The sequence below is a fragment of the Fusarium oxysporum genome, chromosome IV, assembly GCF_013085055.1.
Source record: "Fusarium oxysporum Fo47 chromosome IV, complete sequence".
NCBI lineage: Eukaryota > Fungi > Ascomycota > Sordariomycetes > Hypocreales > Nectriaceae > Fusarium > Fusarium oxysporum.
The window spans coordinates 1068367-1088188 of NC_072843.1; the positions used below are offsets into that span (position 1 = coordinate 1068367).

General features: G+C 48.6%; 8 protein-coding genes across 8 annotated transcripts; 5 read left to right on the forward strand and 3 right to left on the reverse strand.

Moving 5' to 3' along the window:
- Window positions 1–447: 447 nt before the first annotated feature.
- Window positions 448–1906, reverse strand: FOBCDRAFT_199827 (uncharacterized protein; the record flags this gene model as incomplete). The annotated part of the gene is made up of 3 exons (XM_031179758.3): window positions 448–1136; window positions 1190–1581; window positions 1872–1906. The coding sequence occupies 3 exons, from the start codon at window positions 1904–1906 to the stop codon at window positions 448–450; spliced, it is 1116 nt and encodes a 371-aa protein (XP_031045645.3).
- A 562-nt stretch (window positions 1907–2468) lies between these two features.
- Window positions 2469–4879, forward strand: FOBCDRAFT_291383 (P-loop containing nucleoside triphosphate hydrolase protein). The gene is made up of 3 exons (XM_031179757.3): window positions 2469–2954; window positions 3014–4053; window positions 4108–4879. The coding sequence occupies exons 1-3, from the start codon at window positions 2477–2479 to the stop codon at window positions 4849–4851; spliced, it is 2262 nt and encodes a 753-aa protein (XP_031045644.2). The 5' UTR covers window positions 2469–2476; the 3' UTR covers window positions 4852–4879.
- Window positions 4880–5410: 531 nt separating this feature from the next.
- On the reverse strand, window positions 5411–8587 carry FOBCDRAFT_27896 (component of IIS longevity pathway SMK-1-domain-containing protein). Its single transcript, XM_059611557.1, has 6 exons — window positions 8376–8587; window positions 8182–8293; window positions 8038–8122; window positions 7935–7987; window positions 6561–7880; window positions 5411–6513 (listed from the first exon to the last, which is right to left on the reverse strand). Exons 1-6 carry the CDS (start codon window positions 8493–8495, stop codon window positions 5630–5632), a joined length of 2574 nt encoding a protein of 857 aa, XP_059464637.1. The 5' UTR covers window positions 8496–8587; the 3' UTR covers window positions 5411–5629.
- A 2282-nt stretch (window positions 8588–10869) lies between these two features.
- FOBCDRAFT_220174 (uncharacterized protein) lies at window positions 10870–11375 on the forward strand. Its single transcript, XM_059609547.1, has 2 exons — window positions 10870–11257; window positions 11318–11375. Exon 1 carries the CDS (start codon window positions 11016–11018, stop codon window positions 11187–11189), a length of 174 nt encoding a protein of 57 aa, XP_059467064.1. The 5' UTR covers window positions 10870–11015; the 3' UTR covers window positions 11190–11257; window positions 11318–11375.
- On the forward strand, window positions 11376–12019 carry FOBCDRAFT_220175 (uncharacterized protein; the record flags this gene model as incomplete). Its single annotated transcript, XM_059609548.1, has 1 exon — window positions 11376–12019. A coding segment is annotated over exon 1 (209 nt), but the record flags the coding sequence as incomplete, so codon positions are not given.
- Window positions 12020–13322: 1303 nt separating this feature from the next.
- Window positions 13323–14142, forward strand: FOBCDRAFT_27905 (uncharacterized protein). The gene has a single exon (XM_054704145.2). The coding sequence runs from the start codon at window positions 13529–13531 to the stop codon at window positions 14075–14077; it is 549 nt and encodes a 182-aa protein (XP_054560120.1). The 5' UTR covers window positions 13323–13528; the 3' UTR covers window positions 14078–14142.
- Window positions 14143–15067: 925 nt separating this feature from the next.
- On the forward strand, window positions 15068–16817 carry FOBCDRAFT_220177 (nucleotide-diphospho-sugar transferase). The gene is made up of 3 exons (XM_031179753.3): window positions 15068–15486; window positions 15546–16262; window positions 16312–16817. The coding sequence occupies exons 1-3, from the start codon at window positions 15370–15372 to the stop codon at window positions 16711–16713; spliced, it is 1236 nt and encodes a 411-aa protein (XP_031045640.2). The 5' UTR covers window positions 15068–15369; the 3' UTR covers window positions 16714–16817.
- A 44-nt stretch (window positions 16818–16861) lies between these two features.
- Window positions 16862–19137, reverse strand: FOBCDRAFT_27909 (squalene epoxidase-domain-containing protein). Its single transcript, XM_054704146.2, has one exon. It carries the CDS (start codon window positions 18723–18725, stop codon window positions 17229–17231), a length of 1497 nt encoding a protein of 498 aa, XP_054560121.1. The 5' UTR covers window positions 18726–19137; the 3' UTR covers window positions 16862–17228.
- Window positions 19138–19822: the final 685 nt, after the last annotated feature.

Sequence of the window (19822 nt, forward strand, 5' to 3'; positions counted from 1 at the left end):
TTGTCTTCGGGCATGAGGGATGGATGAAAGGAAACGAAGGAAAGAAGGAAAGGGGCCGAAAGAGAGGAATGGATGGCTGTTAGTTTGAGCTGGGCGGCAAATCTCAGTCACGTTCAAAAGGATGAGTGACGACATTGCGAGAGGTTTTGGTCATGTCTTGTTGTTCCCCCGATCGACCTTCCACCCCATCTTAGAGAGCAAATCCGGTCTGGAGTTTCGGTTTTTGATCTGGGTCTAATATACATTGCTTTCGTTATGTGCATGAGTGGTCGTTGTTGAAGTCTTTGATTTCTTTGCTTGCGATTGAATGTCGGGTCAAGAAGAGCCAAAGAAGACTCCTTTGTGAAAGTGTTGGTGTCTTATTTTCAAAAAGATCAGAGATTCGATGGGCTGTGGAGCGAGCGTCTTTGACTCTTTAAATCTATTCGTTATGATATAATACAGTCGCTAAGTCTCAATATACGATACTTTTACACGGTTACGCTGGATAACCTCATCTCCTCCGTCATATTCAAGGATGCGCTGATTCCAATTACGAATGAATCGCCATGCCACTTCAGGAGTCGCGCAGGTAAGGACAAACCGTGAATCGAGCTTGCGTCGAAACTCGGGACTGCCTCGAGTCAGAGGTACTCGAAGGGTGTCTGTGGTAACCCCACTCTCAAAGTTCATAGTCTCCCTCAGGCTGAACACATCTATTTGCCAATTGTGCCCACTTTCTATACCATCCTGCTTTATGATCGCCTTGAGCTCCGACGCCGAGAAACTCGCCTGCGGTAGCTCAAGTAGCACATGGCTAGGATTCCTTTTTATGGACGATTTTTCAACGATTCGGTCCATGACTTTCTGCCATGCCATCTTTCTGACCCGTTTGCTCTTGATCTCAAGCTTGGATGGGTATGAACCCGGGAGGAGTGTGAAGCGCTCGACCTCAACTGCGGGGTTGGTTTTTTTATTGATGAGAACGGGGTTCACTTTGGTGACCCAGAGACCTGTCTTGTCTTTCATCTTTGCTTGGGCGAGGCGGAGGAGACGTTCGACTCTGTCGCGGTAGATGTAGGCGGCGCCGCTGGAGGGGAAGGTTATGTAGTATGTGCCAAGGGGTTCCATAGTCCAGGGATCGCGTTCTTGATGGACTGGTATTTTTGTGAGCTCAATAGTCAATGAATGTGTGGAGGGTTTGTAGTACCATTAGTGATGAAGTTTTCCCAGCCAGAGAGGGTACCTGGCGCAAGACGATGGAAGTCAGCAGCGCGAAGCGATGTTGGCAGACCCTCCATGACAAGCATGTATCGGGAACCATGGTCCTGAGCCATTGCACCCTTCAGCGAAGTGCCAGGCACTGGCTTCGAATTCGCACCAGCATTGGGCAGAGAAGAGTTGAGCTTCTCCTGCAGAGTTCCCCAGCTCTCATCGTTTTCGGCGAAGTTGGGGAATCTGGCGCTTGGCGAAGAAAGACATCTTTTCTGGGCGGCGAAGAGGGCCCTGGCATTGGGAAGCCATTTTTGGCGGATCATCCGGGCGGTGGATTGTGAGGAAACATGGGATTTGAGGTTGGTGGAAGGGGAAGTTTGAGAGCATCTTGGAGCAGAGTAGCAATTGAGTGAAGGTGTTATGCGGGACTCGGCCGAGTTCCGATCCGATTTGGCTTAGCGGGGTTCTTTGTCATGAGAGGGATACTGAGAATAAAGTATGTTTGAGCCAGACTCATGATGATGATATTCCTAAGCTTAAAGGCTTAGAGAGGTATGAGCGGAGAAAAGATGATATCTTCAAAGACGGTATAGAATTACAAACATTACCAATAATACTCTTTCTTCCATTTTGGTCAATTCTTTGACGTAGATTCACCTCAAATCACTTACACCTACACTGGCCGCTGTGTCTCCGAGCCAAGGCGCCACATGAGTTTCTCAATCACTCACTGATTGACGTGAAATATACTGACGAAAATAGAAGAAAATTATGTTATCCATGGCTTGCAGATTTGTGACTCAGGGGGCCAAGTGAGCATTTGTTTTCTGTCTGGAGAGTTACGATGATACTTTCCACCCCGTTTTGCTGTGTATATAAGGTTGTGGATGCTGGGCAGGTCAATACGGTGACTTATCAAGCAGAACTGATGGTAATCTGATTCGAGGACCTTGAATGATGCCTAAAGTATAACTAAGAAAGAGATGGTTTTTAATGTGTCACATTGATATATGTCGTTAAGAGTGGAGACAGGCCAGTATATCTGCTCCTGCTCTATAAATTGGGCCCTTCAACTTAGGTTGGAAAGAGCCTTCAGTCGCACTTGCAGATTTGTGAGTGGAGAGTATTTTCTTGCGCACTAACACAGCAGTAGCAGCCCGAGTAACGTCCTTCCTTCATTAACCACATTCAGAGGCAGTACTTTTAAGGCGGTTACTTTTCTTATCGTTTCCATTTTAATCTCATCACATCACATCGGAATTTTCTTCTATTTTCCTTTGTCATGCTTGCGAAAAGTGTCGACGCAAAGGTTAGGCCTTTGGCCAATACAAGCCTCGAAAAGTCGAGTCTTCTGGGTGCCGCTCGTATCTATGTCAGCAAAGATACTCTTCTGTCCTTGAATGGAAATCTAGAAAACGGAAAACACTGCGTTGTCACACGGTTAGAATCTGCCGCCAACAAGGAAGATGTTCCCCAAGAAGAACTCCAGCGAGAGGCCTCGCTATGGATCCTCCCAGAGAAGAACCTCAGCCCAAATGTCGTTATGATGACGAGGGCATTCCAAGAAGCTACAGGTTTCAGAATCGGTGATGCTGTTAGGATCACAATTGCAGGCACAACACCAGAGGCAGAAGAAGTGGTTGTACAGGATGTCACTGAAAGAACAGACAAGGCAGCCGCCGAGTTCGACAGGATGGAGAGATTAGACACAGACGCAAAGTATCCTTTCTCTTGGGAGAATTCACTTGCATCTGCCTTTGGTAAGCTTAGCCCTTGTTATACAATTCGTTATCCAGCATGCTAACTCCCATTTCCAAAGATCGTGCTGATCTTATCTTCCCTGGAATGGTTGTGGAAGCAATGCACACTTGCAAGGCACGCCGAAACTTCGAGGTCGTTTCCGTAAACTCGCAGACCAATAGCGTTGCAAAGTTCAGCCATAAATCAACGACCATAATCATCACTGATGCCGATTCAACAATCACTGACTCAAACGCCCAAGACCGTGGCGATTTGGTCGTGACTGGTGTACCTGGAATGTCAAAACAGATCAACACATTGAATGAATTCCTGCTCCTCATCACTCAGCCATGCAATGTCAAAGGAGATAAGATGTCGGCTGCTTTTGTTATCCACGGTGGCTCCGGCACTGGCAAGACTTTCATTTTAAAACGCATCGCGGCAACGAAATGGGGCAGAGTGCATTGGATCAAGCCCTCGGACAAGATCGCGAGTATCAGGGAAACCTTCAAGCTTGCACAGAGTCAGCAGCCGAGCATCGTTTTGATGGATAATTTTGAGTCTCTAATCAGCAAGGATCGCTCAAATCGTGATACCGTCATCGAAACAATAGGCGAAGAACTGGATGCTTTGGCCGAAATCTCACAATCGAAAAACGCTTACATTCAAGTCGTGGTGATCGCGACCTGCTCCGATTTCTATACTGATATCCCCGAAGAATTGCGGTCGTCCACTCGCTTCCTTGAACACACCCCTCTACCTATTCCCAGAACCCATGAGCGTCAAGAGATACTTGAGTACCTTGAGCCACCGATCAAAGGCGACAAACAAGCACTTCTCTTGGAATTGGCACAAATGACACATGCATACAGCCCCAAGGATCTCAGCATCTTGATCCAAACCGCTGTCCGTGGCCGCAAAAGCCAGCTGCTCAAGGCAGGTGTCGGTCCCGGCGAGGAGGGTTTCTTGGAAAAGTCTGATCTAGAACGAGCGAGAAAGGCAGTTCGTCCCACGGCTATGCGCGACATCAATCTCAACCCTCCTACAATTCATTGGCAGGATGTTGGTGGTCAAGATATACTAAAAAAGGCACTCAACCGAATGATCAAGTATACAAAGGTGCGATGCGATGATTATATCAGTCATTTCATAAAGGTATTAACTATGTATTAGAACCCAGAACACTCTCTTCGGCCCCCTCCCAAAGGCCTTTTGCTCTACGGGCCTCCTGGTTGCTCGAAAACTCTCTCAGCTCAAGCAGCCGCAACAGAGTCAGGCTTTAACTTCTTTGCCGTCAAGGGTGCCGAGCTTCTTAACATGTACGTCGGCGAGTCTGAGCGGGCTGTGCGTACTCTTTTTGAACGTGCTCGCAATGCTTCTCCGTCTATCATCTTCTTCGACGAGATCGACTCTATCGGTGGGCAGCGTTCAGGCAGTGGCTCCGCTACCCGTAGCACTGGCTCTGTCAATATGCTCACAACCCTTCTCACTGAAATGGACGGTTTCGAGGCTCTCTCAGGGGTACTTATCCTCGCAGCTACCAATCGACCTGAGGCCATGGACCCAGCATTAATGCGGCCGGGCCGATTCGATCAAGTCCTGTACGTTGGCCCTCCTGACGGGGCCGCACGAGAGGCTATTTTCAATGTGCATCTCCGCGGCCTACCACTTGCATCAGATGTCGATATCGCAGATCTTTCTCGACTCGCTGAAGGCTATTCCGGAGCCGAGATCAAGTCTATATGCGATCAGACCTGCATGCTTGTTCAGGAGCGTTATGACGATGATAGAACGGCCAACAAGCTCGAAATGACCATGGCCGATTTAACAGCTGTTCTTGAGAAAACACCACGGAATATCACAAAGCAGATGATTGATGGGTATGAAAAGTGGTCAAGGCAGTTCAAAAAGGTGTAGAGTTTAGATGAAATTTATAAAGATCAGCCTAAGGGTAGACTAAACTTATGCTGTTTTAGATGATACAATAAAAGTTCATAAAAGTTTAGATATGGATATTACCATGGAAGCTTAGATCAAGTGATAAGAACTAAGCAAATATGACGAATATTTGTTCTTTATCTAGACGGGTCTTTTTCATTTCTTCGTTACGAATGGCCTGGGATCAGCACCAACTATCGTCCCTGAACCCGACTCAGCTCCTTGCTCGTCTCACAAGGGCCATTGAAGTCATAAAGTTTATGATACAGCTCGACAACTCAATAAACCACCCCTATGCAATACGGTTACTGCTCAGCTAGCAGACCGCTTCCAAAATCTCCCCCTTTTTACAATCCTGCCAATCTCAACTTGCAAGCCCTGATTTCCTCCACACATCATTCCACGCGCTGTGCCGTCGCTTCTCGACGACTCTATCGCCCAAATAAGGGGGCAGAGTCTCGGTCCAGATAAAGCCCCATTAGACCAGACCAAGCAATGGAAACACTCGGACACGCCTAGTCAAAGGGTGCCTAAGTGCAGCAAAGCATGTGATACTAAGAATATAGTGACGGATGCCACAAAGATATTTCAAACATCAACGCCGGTTCTCACCACCTGACCGTTCCGTTAACCAGCAAGCCATACTTGCTAAATGTACTTGTGCGGGAGTGAGGCCTCAAGTCTGCAACCCCCTTTCATGATAAACCAAAAACAGACCAATAACCGGTACGCCATCGCCGAAAGAAGTTAGGAGAATTTATGACTCTTCGTTGGAACCTGGGCCGCTGCCTGTTTTTAAGCCGCTAGAGAGACTGATGGCGATCTTCTTGCCTCCAGCGGGAGAGTTGACGTTGAAGCTTTTGCGTCTTTGTGGGCCGCGAGAGTTGCCTGAGATCGCTGTGACAGAACCGCTGCTGCTGCGTCTCTTATTCTGCATCATTTTGCTCATCTCATCCTCGTCTTCCTCCTCTTCACGTCGACGCTTCTCTGAAAGTCGCTCAGGTGGTGGGATACCTCCTCCAAGGCTCGAATCAATAGGCGAGTGCACAGCGTCCGATGCGACGTCGCTGTGTTGGCTGTCCGCTTCTGGTGTTGCTTCAGGGTCGGCATTTTCGTCAGTCTCTTCATCGGATGCGTAGTCGACTAGTAGCTTCGAGGTGATTGATCCATTCGTGGATGGTGTCCTTTCTCCCTCTTTACTTGACTGGTCATCATCATCTTCAGGATCAGATGTTGCCCAGTATTCCTCTTGCTCTTGTTCAACAGTGATTTGCTCGGCCATCCTTGTGTTCGCTAGAGGTCTCCTACCCATCTCGTCTTCAGCTTCCAGGAAATAGTCGACGTTAGACGTGTAACCCTGAGTTTGGTCATATCTAAGAAGGATCTCCCGAAATGTCGACATGTAGCTCAATGCTCTAAGCTGTTCTCTATAGTTGACCACGAGATGTTTGATCAGATCTTTGATGTTTTCTTTCTTGATGAACTCGAAAAATTCCAGTGATGCTGAGCCCAAGAGGTTGTCTCGGGGCACGGTCTCGATAAGAACTTCAAGAATTGGTCCCAAGACCTGCTTCTCCATGAGATGCTTGATGTAAAACTCATCTTGCATTCCGATCAATGACCGGAAGAAACGAATAGCAACTATGGAAAGTTAGCAAAGTCAAACATATCGGGTCAGTATTTCGTACCTAATCTCAAAAATTTCTCAGGGCATGTGAGAAGCTGAGCAATGCGCTTAACGATATCGTGAGACATGACATGTAACTTGACGCGTAAATAGTGACAGCGAATAAAGAATGTTTGGATCTCAATCAGATACGTAAACATCGATGCCTGCTGCACAGTAAAGTTCATGTCCGTTCGCTTCTCCAAGTCCATGAGGGGCTTGAATAGCCTTGGAGCCGACTTGTCGTAGAATTTGTTGAGGAAAGTCTCTTGCTGAGGGTCAAGGGCGACTTGAGGTCTCTGTCTTCCCATAAACTCGCCATTAGCCTTCGCAAGGGCCTCGTTATTTTGCATTTGTTGAGGACCAGGGTCTAATAAGACCCTGAGTGCTTCTGAGATTTGAGACTTGACACCAAGATCAACTTCCACCAGCAGAAGATCAATCAAAGAGTCGGTGAGGAGAGTCTGGTTCTCGTGCAGTTGACGGTACAAAGTCTGACGAATCATTTGGGGATCGTGATCGATGATAGAGATCAGGATGTCAGTTGCCCCAACTCTAACTCCCACGTCATGATGTCTGAGCCCGAAGTGGATGACAGAAAGGAGTCCGTGAGCGATGAAGTTGTTGTATAACGTCTGACGCGCCGGTGGTTGGATATTCTTGGCAATAGCACAACATTGCTGGATGAAGAGCACCGCTTCCTTCTTTCTCTTCTGATCGCTGTTCGTGGGTCTGAAGATGCCAAACAACTCATTAAGAAAAGCGGCGTTCGCTTGCAGGTGTTGAACAATGTCGACTTGGTTAAAAAAGATAAGAGAATTGAGAACCGAAAAAGTAGGATCGTCGAGTATTCTAGCCAGAACAACATCCTTTAGGTACTGTAGACGGTATGTTTGGTGAATCTTCCTGCGGATTTGCTCCTCCTCGATAGGGACAACTTCTTTATATCGACCTTGATTGCCCAGCCAGTGTCGATGATTAGCCTTGTGACTAGGAAAGTCGGGGTCGTATTCCAGAGCACCAACAACACCTAAAACACATTCGTCCGACACCGCATGCTCTATAATTGAGGTGTCGTTGAGAAGAATGACTGTTTTCATGATGTTGCAAAGCCGGTGCAGGTCTTGAAGACTCTCGAGGTCCTCAGCCATCTCGACCAGGGGGACAATTTTGCCGATGAAGTCCTCAGCCATAATTGCCTTGGCGAGAGCATCACGTCCGTTTGCTGTTGTGCTCATCATCCGCATAGTCTGTTCTATATCTCCGAGATTTCCAAGTTCGGCTGTGGGCAAGTTGATAGCCGGCGGAGCGTCGATAGGGAGATCGTCAGAAAGGCCGTCATCTAGGCATTGGTTATCAGTATCGTAGTCCCTAGGTGATGAGTGGTCTTGCATACCGGCTCCTGGCAGATGGTTGTGAAATGTCTGTTGAACATTGCTCACAAAACGCCTATTAGATGTCAGTACACAAGTTGTATGTTGCTGATTGACAGTACGAACCATATCATGGCGCATCCCTCGGCTTCTTGAAAACTGAGTGCCATGTCAACTCCACTACTAGGTTCCTGCCACACAATCAGTGTATCTGTGAGTTAGGTTAGACACATGACGTCTTTAATGCGCATCTCGGACATGGTGACGTGCCTTGCTGTTTCTGGAATCCATCTTCTTTTTGAATTTTTGTTTCTAGCAGAAGACGGTCGGGATGATCCTCTGATTCAACGATGACGCGCGGTTCTTTGCGACCATCCTCAAGCTGCAGGCGCTACAGTCAGCAACTAATCCCGGGCGCAAAAGTGCATACAAAATGCAGAATTGGAAGGACATCAACAACATACAGTCTCAAAGCTCGCGCTGCAGAAGCCGGTGCCTCGATCGAACCAGTCATTGTTGCGGAGTTCGTAGACCTTGACGCGCTTCTTATCGGTGGGCTGATGAGGCACGGGCTGTGCCATCATCAAAGACTCGGGCTCTCCCTCGACAGTGAGGTTCGTATACGCAACCAAATCCGGGGCAAGTTCGAGGTGCTGTTGCAAGGACAGCTCCGATGGTTCGTTGGGACTCAGAATCGTAAGCGCCGCCACGATTCCTTACGGTGCGCGCAGATGGTGCGCGACAGTGGAACGTCAGGATATCCCGATTATGCGAGATGCGCAGCCGGCGCCGCTATCAAAAAAAAAAAAAATTGATACAATAAAAAGCGAGCGACGGTGCTTCAATGCGCCATGCAATAGGAATCTATCGAGATGGGGCGCGGGCGAAAATCGGGCGGGTCGGTGTGCGTTGGACAACTACTGTAGGTTGGCGACACGCCACGGAAGCAATCGGCGGGAAGGAGGGAGCGACGACCGCGGGAAAAGGAAGGCGCGACAAGCGGAAGCGGAAAGCGACTTCGGCGACAGACAGGCAGCCGTACAGAGCCGTGAACTCGGTATGCGGCAGGCGGAATCCGGGGCCAAGAAATTGATTTTGGGTCGGTTTTAACGATAAGGGACCGATATATATCGAGGGACCGTTTGAGGCTGTCGAGAAATGCGGATTGAGGTGGGCAATGCGCGTGACCAGGCTGCCAGATGGTGTTGGGTTTAGGCCTTGGGATCCTCTTCGGGGGGGCGAGGGGAGGGGGCCCTGCCTTACCAATGTCGTCTCAGCCACAGTGAGGCTGGTGGAAAAGGAGCCTATCGTCCAATCAGGTGCGGTATCTGGTGTTGCCACTTTGAAAAAATGACGCGGGTCTGGAGAAGTGAAAAAAAGGAAACAAGTGGTTCTCGTCCAATCAAAGCTTGTTTCTCCAGTTTCTTATCAATTGCGCGACCAGAGACAAAAAGACCCCTGAACCTGTCAAGACATTGAAGAGTGTCGTAATGGAGGCAATGATGCAACCACGAACTAAATATAAGTTATCAAGAAAATATCAACAACAAGAAATACAAATTGAGTGGCAATAATTGCTAGGCAGTAAGGCAAGGCTTCGTTTATTACCAGGACAATGGCTCTCAAGTTCGGCCCTTATGCAGATAAGGTAGTCTGTATTGTTTGCAAGTGTCATCATGCAGCGGCCCATCGTCATATGTTGACAATTCGATTGTTTGTTTGTTTGTGTTGAGTGACGTTGATTCTTTGTTACAAGCGTGGGATTCACGTGAGACTCGCGTGAAAGCAGCTATTGTACATGCACGTTACCGGGAGAATATGGAGCTTGGCCGGATATGCCTGGATCCTTCAATCAAACTGGACAAGCAGTTGGCTCAGCCTTTGCGTGCTTGTATCAGGCATGGGAACTTGCATCAGATCGCATGTTTCTTCCATCTGTCAATCAATTATAAGTAGAGGTCAATCCATTATTCTTCCACTTACTTTACATCATTCTCCCGTCTCCTAACTTTGATCGATATTTATGCGAAAAGTGATCGACAGGGACAATTAAACTCAACTTTTGAGTTAAATCATGACGCTACTCCTGCTGCAGGAACGTGTAGGGCCGAGTCGGTTTAAGTGGTTTAAGCTGTCAATATTTCCCTGGGCAAGGTTTATTTCCCCGCATCGTGAGTTCAGGGAGCATAAAATAGCTTCAAGCTCAATGTGTGATAGTAAATAAAGGGTGGAATGAGACAGATATATCAGCGCCAGCACACAAAGAGAGAAATGCCACGCAAATAAGGGATCATGATCTTGTCGATGCTGAGGTTGACGACAGCTAAGAAGCTACAGAACTCAATCGAAAGAGCTCACCATCGACGGTGTGACATGCCCAACATTCTTATCGCATGTCACTGAGACGCCAGGCGCCCTTATCTACTTGGGTGTCTTTATCAGGAGAACTATTAGTTGAGGGCCAAAGCCACGGCACCGTGCTTTATCGGCATCGAGCACGAGCACCGGATACAAATGCGACCGCATGATAGCCTTCTCACTGCCCCATCGAGCTACCTGGTAGCTCTTGAGAGCTTCCAGACGTTAATAGATTACAGTTTAGTGTTCAATAGTAACCCAATCGAGTCTCTTGGTGTTCCTAATATAGGAAAAAGAGACTGTTGAGCAACGTGGACATCGTGGTCAGCTGTGTTGGTTCTCTTCCTCTGCCCAAAGAGGCATCAGCATTTATCCACGAGGCAGCAGTAACGGTCGCCTCATGACCATAACGAGCTAATTCAGAATCATCCTTTCCCGTAACGGTCGACACCTCGCCAAGATCACTGAGGAAAGTAAAAGTTGTAGACCATTGAGCCTGGAGAGCTGAAGGTGTTGCGATATAATGAGGAGAAGGAAAGCGAGCGCGAAAGCAGCGAAGGCCAAGGGAACGAGGCTTGCCTGGGGAGAGAAGGTCTATACAGGAGAGAGGCTTATTCTATTCACAAGATACACTACGGTATAATTTATTGTCAACCAACATTCTTTCATCTCTTGGCGGTTTTCCACAATGGTGCATCAAAGAAAGGCGTTCACGTTGAACAAGAAGAGCTTTGATGTAAGCCAAGATGCAAGTTCCTGAGTCATCAACGAAACAACTCAAGCAGTTTTCTCAGTCGAGTCGGCTTCACCGCCAGGGGATTCGTGATAGCGAAACAAGCCAAGCCTTGTTGGTTATCCTGGATCTAACCGTATCCTCATGCAGCGTGGAATGGAAATGGGGCAGGTTAGATCTGATCTGACCTTGGCAGGGCATTGCAACGCCAGAAGGCTGAAGTACTAAGCTCTTCTAGGAAGTCTGGTCTGGCTTCTAAAGCTTCTAGCGTGAGACAACAGCCTAATCGAGTTTGGGTGAGTTCTTGGAACTGACAAATAGTGGGGGATCGTCATGATCCATCTTGTCTCTATTGATCTTTTGTGCCTTTTCTTATGAGTTGACCCATTTACAGTACCACTTTGATCCGATGCTTACCGTTATCTTTTTAATGCTACGGAGCTTAAGCTCCTAAATCAAAAGATCAACCAAGAAAAATTCGTTCAAGAGTCTCTTTGGTCGCGTGGTGGCTTGGCCTGGGGTACATCCCTGGTGCAGATCTGCTCTGACAGCCAAGGACAGGGGGTCCCGGACTGTCAAACCTGCAGACACATAGCACGTTCCCTCTGGGCTTATGCACGACAATGGAACCTTTTTGCGACTACTGCTTTACAATAAAAGCACAATGATGATACGCCAAGCTGCAGTACGCAATTGCGAGTCAACAGTGAGGCGAAAGAGGCGTCTACGTGTTTTAGCCAGGGGCTCAAAAGCCACAGAATCGATCCGAGATGCCGGTAAGTTCAGACAATCAATGAGGCCGAAACACTTCGGGTGCGATGACTGACGCCACGATATGGATTCTGTGCAGATTTAGGCTGTAGCGAAGCCATGTCGACCTATTTTGGTCAATAATCTGAAGAAAAGAGGCACAAGACCGTTGGAGGGTCTATTTTCAACTGTTTTTTTTTTTTTGTGCAATTGACGTAGATGAGGCGTTTGAGATGGGAAAACTGTTTCGACATGACGTGTAAGCGGTCTTTTAACACGAAAGCACCTCGTATGGCAAAGAAATGACTACGATAGTGCAGCAACGGATAAATCCTTACCTCCACAGACGCAGAAATAGAAACTGATGTAAGCTCTGTCGCTGGATCGGGCCCTAAAGGCTCCATCAGCTTTTGGGTCAGCGGCTTCTTCGGATCACCGAATGAGCGAAGCCATCATCTCAGTATTCTCCACAGCTCTTACGCTGAACAACTGCCCCCGGCATCGGCAGTGACAGAAACGCCGAGGAGCGTTAGATTTTTGGTCTTGGCAGGTAAAAATGAATGATCTGACACGGTTTACTCAGCTGTCTCTGCGCCGCCAGGCTCTGGCTACACCCCAGCCTTGGTGGCGTTTTAAACACACGGTCTGGAAGACTCGGCAACGAGCCACTCAGAGTGTTTGCTTTGGAAAGGTTGGCTGAGCTAACAAACAGCTTCTCAGAGTATTCTTCACGTATTGGTTATACCGAAGGGGCGAGACCGAGAACACGGTGCCGCAAAGATACACGGATGGCGTATGGCTGCCGACAGTACATACAGGGATAGGGCTAGAGACAGGGACAGGGATAATTATACCTCGATGAGCAGTTCGATGGTTGTAGAAGCCGTCAATCGAACGGTTGGTGACATTTCTTGTGGGCGTGGTCACATATTAAACCTCGAGTGGTGACATCTCAATCGTCGATTCTAGATATGTAACTTTTCGACTGGTGACATTGCAATCGACGATTAATGACATTTCCATCAATGATTCTGTCCGTCTTCATCAACACGTGGTTTCTGGAAGTTACGGCTTCACACGCGAGGCGGAAACTAACATGGATGTCGTCTAAGACATGGGCAGACCTGGGCCTGGGCGATGACATACTGAGTCCACCCTCGCAATGCCAAACTCCCTCAGCGTCAAAGGTTAGATTCACAAAAACAATAATATTTTTCTCAACATGACGAGAGTCATAATCATGCTCTGAATCATGTTGGAAAAAAGATCTGCAACATGTGGCTCAACGCTCTGCATAGATAGTTCCTCCATTCCATCCAATAGCCCCTGGATTGCCTCATAGTCGTTTCAACGCAGCGCCTCATGAGCAAACACTGGCTGAGAAAGGGCTGGGCCTGTTTCACGGATCCGCAGGGGTTGGTGCGTCTGTGGCGCTTCGCTTTAACGCCCTTTAGACCAAGACCCTCAGCTTGACTTGTAAGTCTCGGGGGTCTCGAACTCAGTAATGATCGGCTATTCCAACGCCGTTGCGGGCCGTCAGGTTCTTTTTCGACACTGATGCTCGCTCAACTTTGACGCCAGTCTCCAACGCATTACTTCAGTGATTACTATCCTCAGCCTCTTGTTATATCTAGACCACTTCGCCCGTTGAGAAAACGACTCCTTTCTCTTCATACCATTTCAACATACAATACAATACAATAATAACACATCCACTTATATACTTCACATCATATCGCATCAGCATCTCTTCAACTTATATATCCATCAACAACCATGTCTATCCTCGGTTCCATCAAGCGTGCTCGCGATCACAAGGAGACCGCCAAGGCCAAAGAAGTAGAGCAACCCAAGGCAACAAAACCCACACCGAGATATCGCCATGTTCCCACACACGCAGCATGCGATTCAGTCAACGTCGGTCCAGCTGGTGCCCGTCATCACGACCGCTCCAAGGTTCGCGCTGAGAACCGCAAGCGAACGGCAAAAGCGGTTGCTGATGCCATGCACGACAATCACCACATCCAGATGAACTTCCCCGGCTCATCAACGGCGTCTCCCTTCACCAGTGGTAGCTGCAGCACTACCTATCAACCGAGCGAGACTGACTACGATGGAGACATCAGCCCTAGAAGTCACTCTCCTGTGCATCACTTTGAGCCTGCGCACATCTATGAGTACTCCCCTGCGCCAACTTTCCATCATCCCATTTCTCTCAAGGGCAAGGAAGTTGTCCGAGGTCCTCAGTATGGCTTGGCCTACACTGTATCCCCTGACCCCCGGGATCGGCTCGCTGAGCGTTTCCAGACTGGTGTCATGATCTAAGCTTGTACTTGATGAGATTTCTGCCCCTGGAGGGCGATTTCTCAGACATGATCACGAGCTACAAACCAAAAAAAACCAGCAAGGGACTGACTCCCTGCTATCACCCACGCTTCGGCCCAACAAGGTCCATCAACTTACACCGATCCGTCCACCAAGCTCTCCATTGAGATCGAGCAGGACATGGTACTCAAAGTTCTGAAAGAATGCGAAAGCGAGCAACCCAACAAGACCAAAAAAGAAAGCTACAGGGGTCGTCTTGTGGGGGAGAGAAAGCAAGCATTGGATATGGGGCCCCTCTCGGGCATTCCGACGTCGAGTTTGACACATCTTGGCAGAAATCTTATACTAAAATAAAATAAAAAGTACGCCACACTCTGTTTAGACTTGGTTCAGAGCAGGAATCTGAACCGAGCTAAGCCCTTTACTTCATGTATAATAGCGTTTAGCCTCTTCTTCTAGAACCTTTCGGGTTCTTCCTTTACTGTACGTACATACTTTTTAGCTTTAGGCTTTGGCTGCAATGGCATCAGGTCATTCTTCGTTGGCTGGGACCAACTGTTACTGAAATGAAACTAAGACAACGATTCACGTTCACATTCTGTTCTCCATCGATCGCGATCCTTGTGAATGTCATGAAGGCCACTGCTACAGGGGTTGTAATTGAGTTTGTTACCTAAATAATCAAATGCGGTTAATCCAGTTGACTCAGTCTGATTGATCTTCTAAGTCGCAAAGCTTAGACTCCCTGAGCGGAGGTAGTAAGGGAGGCTGTATATTCTTATCGCATGTTGGTTTCTTCAGGCCGTGTATGGTCTGACGTTGAAAAATATAATCTAAAGTCTCATGTAATTCTTGAAATATGACTATAATTGAGTAAACGATCAAACGTGGTTATTCTCATAAATGTCTTCAATTGTTCTAGAAATATTAGCCTCGGCAGTTTCCTACTGGTCATTTCACCACTTGGTCCCTGCCGATCCCTACCATCTTCATTATAGCACCCTTTGGCACCCGCGCCTGTCGCTACGTAATCATAGATTAGATGCAACGCCTCATTCATGCTTCGTGGCCTTCTCATGCTGTACAATCACAAGCAACGCACCGCATTCATACTCTAAATCTTTCTTCGCCCACGGGCGCGTTCGCCTTTTTTATTTTCCTTTCCTTGTGTACGTTGCACCAAATTAATTGACATCTCAAATGAGCGCGCTTTAATTCTACAAACACTCGCCTTTCATCGCTGCATCTCCGCAGTCGCGAGTCGCATCAAGCAACCTCTCCCCTCCGCCAGCATGGCTATCGAACCGCCCGCGGAGTTTCTCAAGCCTTTATGGGCTTGGGCTGAAGCAACGCCAGTCTACATTCTTCTGTCATTATTTATCGCATTTATTGCGCTGGCACTTCTTGGGGTATGCACTGCACTGAACCCCTCTAGGGCCCCGCGCAATCGCAAGCTCACCATTCCTAGCTCTATGTCATCCTCCATCTCGTCGCGCCAAAGCCTCGACCCGTCTACGCCTCCGAAAAGACCTACGTTACCAGCCATCCCACTGAAGGGCGCACACAGCCTCAAACTCTCCCCTGCTGGTACGATCGCTGGCTCGCTGAGCGACAGGCTAGCGAGCAGCACGTCCGCCCCGATGAAGCATTCCCTACTCCCGATGCTGGAAACATCGAACCCGCCGAAGTGCGTCTGAGCGTTGTCTTCCCAGCCTACAACGAAGAAGATCGCGTTATCCCGACCCTCGAAGAGGCTGTCACTTATCTCGATGAACACTTTGGCCGAACCAAACAAGCTGGACCTAGCGGAGCGAGTCCTACGACTAAGAGACATGTTCGGAACGCTCCTAAGGAGGATCTCGGCGGATATGAGATCTTAGTTATCGATGATGGAAGCAAGGATAAGACAGTGGATGTTGTCCTCAAGTTTGCCCAAGAACACGGCCTCCATGACATTCTTAGAGTTGTCTCACTTGCTCGCAACAGAGGCAAGGGCGGAGCGACTACTCATGGTTTCCGACATGTGAGGGGCGAATACGTCCTATTCGCTGATGCTGATGGCGCATCCCGTTTCTCCGATGCTGGTAAGCTCATTGAAGGATGCGAGGAGGTAGTTGATGGATCGTACCGCGGCGTTGCTATTGGAAGTCGAGCTCATCTCGTCGGCAGCGAAGCCGTTGTTAAGGTAAACTAACCCTCTCGTCTATGAAAATTGTATCAACTAACACAACTAGCGCTCGGCTCTACGAAACTTCCTCATGCGATCTTTCCATCTCGTGCTCATGATCCTCACACCCCCTGCAACATCGCGCATCCGCGACACCCAATGCGGCTTCAAGCTCTTCTCGCGAGCATCCCTCCCACACATCATTCCCTACATGCACACTGAGGGGTGGATCTTCGACATCGAGATGCTCATGCTCGCAGAGTCAGCACCCGCGACACCAGTTCTTGGCCACGATGGCAGTGTTATTGGCACCAGTCCCGGCATCAAGGTTGCTGAAGTGCCCATTGAGTGGCACGAGGTTGGTGGCAGCAAGCTCAACGTCATTCAGGACAGTATCAAGATGGCTATTGGCCTTGCGGTGCTGAGAGCGAGTTGGATGTTTGGTGTCTATCGAAGACGATTGACATAGGATGGAGGTCAAGGGATCAGGCAGGATATGAGCGTGAATGCTCAGTAATAGCAATGATCATGTCTAGTTGAATAAAACACACAGTCGACAAATTTATCGATTACATGAACATAAACGGTTCGCCCTACACACGGTTAGGCTAACAAGACGCAGTAAAGTGACGTTCAGTTGCAATTAATATTAATCTTGAAATGATAATCTACTTATATCTCCCAATTTCTGACCACAGGTAGTATGGGGATCAAGCATGCGTATGTGTGTGTGTATCTAACAAGAACCCACTCCCGCTCAACACTCCGAAATGCTCAAATGTCTCATAACCACCCATGAAAAGAAGGGGCATATGTACAATCGTCCCTCGACTCTAATGTCTCCCATTTCTGAAAGAAATTTAGATTCGTTTTAAAATTCGACATAAAAGTCCCAAGCCAAAGCTCCATAAACGCCGCAGCTCTCGCTACTTAAACACATCATGCTCTTTTTCTCTTCTTTTTTTTTTTTCCCAAATTCCAGATTTACTGGAATGTCTCTCGGTACATGATGGGAAGGAAGACAATGCATGCCTTCCAGAGGATGAGAACGGCATCAATGATAGCGAGAGGAGCCTTGAAGATGCCCAAGATACCGCAGCCAACGACGGTGCAGGCGTTGAGCCAGATGGCGAGGAATGCAACGGAGAAGAAGTGGTAGGCGAGGATGAAGGGGCGCTGGAGCATACCAGCCAAGAGAGCGACGGGACCGTCAGTTGAGCCGCGCTTGAAGTAGTTGAAGCAACCGTATTGAAGAGCACGGAGCTGACGGTCGTTGGCTGCGAATAGGGAGTACAGAGCCTGGGCAAGGACGTTGATGATACCGGTCAAAGGCTTGCGCTTCCAGTAAAGCTGGTCAAGCGCATTGTTGATGGCCTTGTTGTCAGCGAGATCAGACACCTTGCTGGGGTGCAACTCCTCGGCAAGGATGACAACATCGTTGAATGCGACAGTCATACCACCACCAGTAAGAGGATGTCGCATGTTCATAGCGTCACCGAGGAGAATGGCTCCGTTGGCGCGCTGTTTCGTAGGAGGAAGCCAGCTGTTGGGCATGCTTCGGGGAATCTTGCCATCCTCAAGAGCCTTCTCAGCTGATGGTCGGATGCTAGTAGGGAGTGCAGGAAGGACATAGTTGCGGATGTATCCACGAACACCGCCATTCTCAGGCGAGGCTTCAGGGATACCTTGAGGCACATCGATAAGAGCGCGGGTCTCGTGAGTGCCGATCTGGTAGAGAAGGATAGGGAAGGCGTTGCCAATGATGACATGGCCGTGGCCAGGTTCAGGAAGATCGCAGTCTATGAGTTCAAGAGCGTAGAACTTTGAGCAGACCTTGGGCTTGGTCCTGAGAACCTCCTGACGCCACTTGGAATCGTAACCATCAGCGATAATGGTCAACTGTCCAAAGTAGTAATCCTTCTCCTTGACACCGGTCTCCTTGTTCTTTGTGCGACTTTCAACACCGAGAATCTGATCCGACACCTCTCCGCGCAGCGTCTTGACAACCTCTGTCTCAACAACAGTGATGTTCTTGTGGTTTATACACGACTCTCGCAGCTTAGTGATAAAGCGACCGTGATGGAAACTGCATCCAGACGGTCTCTTATCCGCTGTGCTGTGACCTCCCCAGGCATGTGTGACATTGCCGTTATCGTCGAGACCGGGGTAAGGAATGAGGACCTTCTCGCCGTGGTAGAAGACAGTGTATCCGTAGCAAGGCATGGCATCGATACCCTCAAGGCAGTGGCCGAGGCCGATTTTCTGTAGTGAGGCGACACCGCCAGGCTGAAGAAGTTCGCCAACGATGCGATCGGGCTCCGATAGCCATCGCTCGAGAAGGAGAACGGATCGGCCCTGGTTTGCGAGAGCGTAGGCGATAGTGCAGCCGAATACACCAGCTCCTACAACGACGACATCGGCTTCATGGTATTGTTCGCGACGGCGAGTCTGCGACTCGGTTGATGTGAGTACTGAAGCCATGGTTGAAGTTATTGGCTGTTGTAGAAGTGAAAGGAAGTTGAGTCGCGGTAGTTGAGGAATTGTCTAACAAGACTTTCGATGGGGAGTGGGGGGCCTATTAATCGCGGATCGGGGGGCGGCGAGAAATTGGATGGATTGGCCCTGGGAATTAGGGGGTGGAAAGTGGTCAAAGAGTAAGAGCAGCAACAAAGGGCAATGCTTTTGTAAAGAGAACAAGATCAATGCTTTTATGTGAGATGACACAATATTCTCGCAGATGCTCAGTTGTAAGCCAACAAATAGTGAAGTCTTATCCCTTATAAGGATGAATCGGTTTTCGGGGGTCACAGAGCTTGTGACAATGACGCTCTCGACTTTTGGGGGCGAGTGTATAAAAAAGTTGGACTTTAGATCAATTGAGATGGAATTCTGGGCGATTGAACCGATTTAAACACCACAGACACTTTCAAAGACGACAATTCCTCTCGTCTGATCACAATTGACCGGATATGCGCCGTTTATAGGGTCCCTTTTCCTCTCATTCTCGTGGCATTCAATCCTCCTGGATATCAACAAATCAGCCTATAAACCGTCACTGAATGTCATGTCAGGGGGGCCCGAATTCAAAGAAACGAAAAAAACACCAAGAGAAATGGACCCTTGGCTGGCATGGGGCGATCCTGGCATTCTCTCTAGGGCTGTCATTATCGTAGTTCCAGGGGAATAACCCACTGTAAGGTCCCCTGGAACACTTCACCCCGCAACGCTGTGGTCTCCCTTCCTAGCAGCAATCGCGCCACCAAGACCCGTAGACGCCCTGACCGCTAAAAGAGCAGCCAACCAACGAAGACGAGATCTTGCGGGCATGGTTCGATGTGCGAAAAGGACACCGCCAGGTTCCGGGACTTTTCGCATGTGAAAGACGCCGTCTCATAGAGATTCAGATCGTACGTGATTCGAACCAATTTCTCCTCTACCGAGTCCGGTATTACTTCGTTCAGGTTCTCGAAAGAGGGAGAGAAAATACGTATTCGGAATGCGACTCTCAGGGTTTCTTTGGTTGCGGTCGATGCTTATTTGATGTTCCTGCGTCTGTTTAGCGGCTAGTGGCCAATCAG

Coding starts and splice junctions, on each gene's coding strand:
- FOBCDRAFT_27896 (XM_059611557.1), bottom strand. CDS start 8,495: ATGATGGCACAGCCCGTGCCTCATCAGCCCACCGATAAGAAGCGCGTC. Junction 8,123..8,181: donor TGGATTCCAGAAACAGCAAG/GCACGTCACCAT, acceptor CCTAACTCACAG/ATACACTGATTGTGTGGCAG. Junction 7,881..7,934: donor CAACCATCTGCCAGGAGCCG/GTATGCAAGACC, acceptor ACCAATGCCTAG/ATGACGGCCTTTCTGACGAT.
- FOBCDRAFT_27905 (XM_054704145.2), top strand. CDS start 13,529: ATGTCTATCCTCGGTTCCATCAAGCGTGCTCGCGATCACAAGGAGACC.
- FOBCDRAFT_220174 (XM_059609547.1), top strand. CDS start 11,016: ATGCAAGTTCCTGAGTCATCAACGAAACAACTCAAGCAGTTTTCTCAG.
- FOBCDRAFT_220177 (XM_031179753.3), top strand. CDS start 15,370: ATGGCTATCGAACCGCCCGCGGAGTTTCTCAAGCCTTTATGGGCTTGG. Junction 15,487..15,545: donor TTGCGCTGGCACTTCTTGGG/GTATGCACTGCA, acceptor CACCATTCCTAG/CTCTATGTCATCCTCCATCT. Junction 16,263..16,311: donor GCAGCGAAGCCGTTGTTAAG/GTAAACTAACCC, acceptor TAACACAACTAG/CGCTCGGCTCTACGAAACTT.
- FOBCDRAFT_291383 (XM_031179757.3), top strand. CDS start 2,477: ATGCTTGCGAAAAGTGTCGACGCAAAGGTTAGGCCTTTGGCCAATACA. Junction 2,955..3,013: donor TTCACTTGCATCTGCCTTTG/GTAAGCTTAGCC, acceptor CCATTTCCAAAG/ATCGTGCTGATCTTATCTTC. Junction 4,054..4,107: donor GAATGATCAAGTATACAAAG/GTGCGATGCGAT, acceptor ACTATGTATTAG/AACCCAGAACACTCTCTTCG.
- FOBCDRAFT_27909 (XM_054704146.2), bottom strand. CDS start 18,725: ATGGCTTCAGTACTCACATCAACCGAGTCGCAGACTCGCCGTCGCGAA.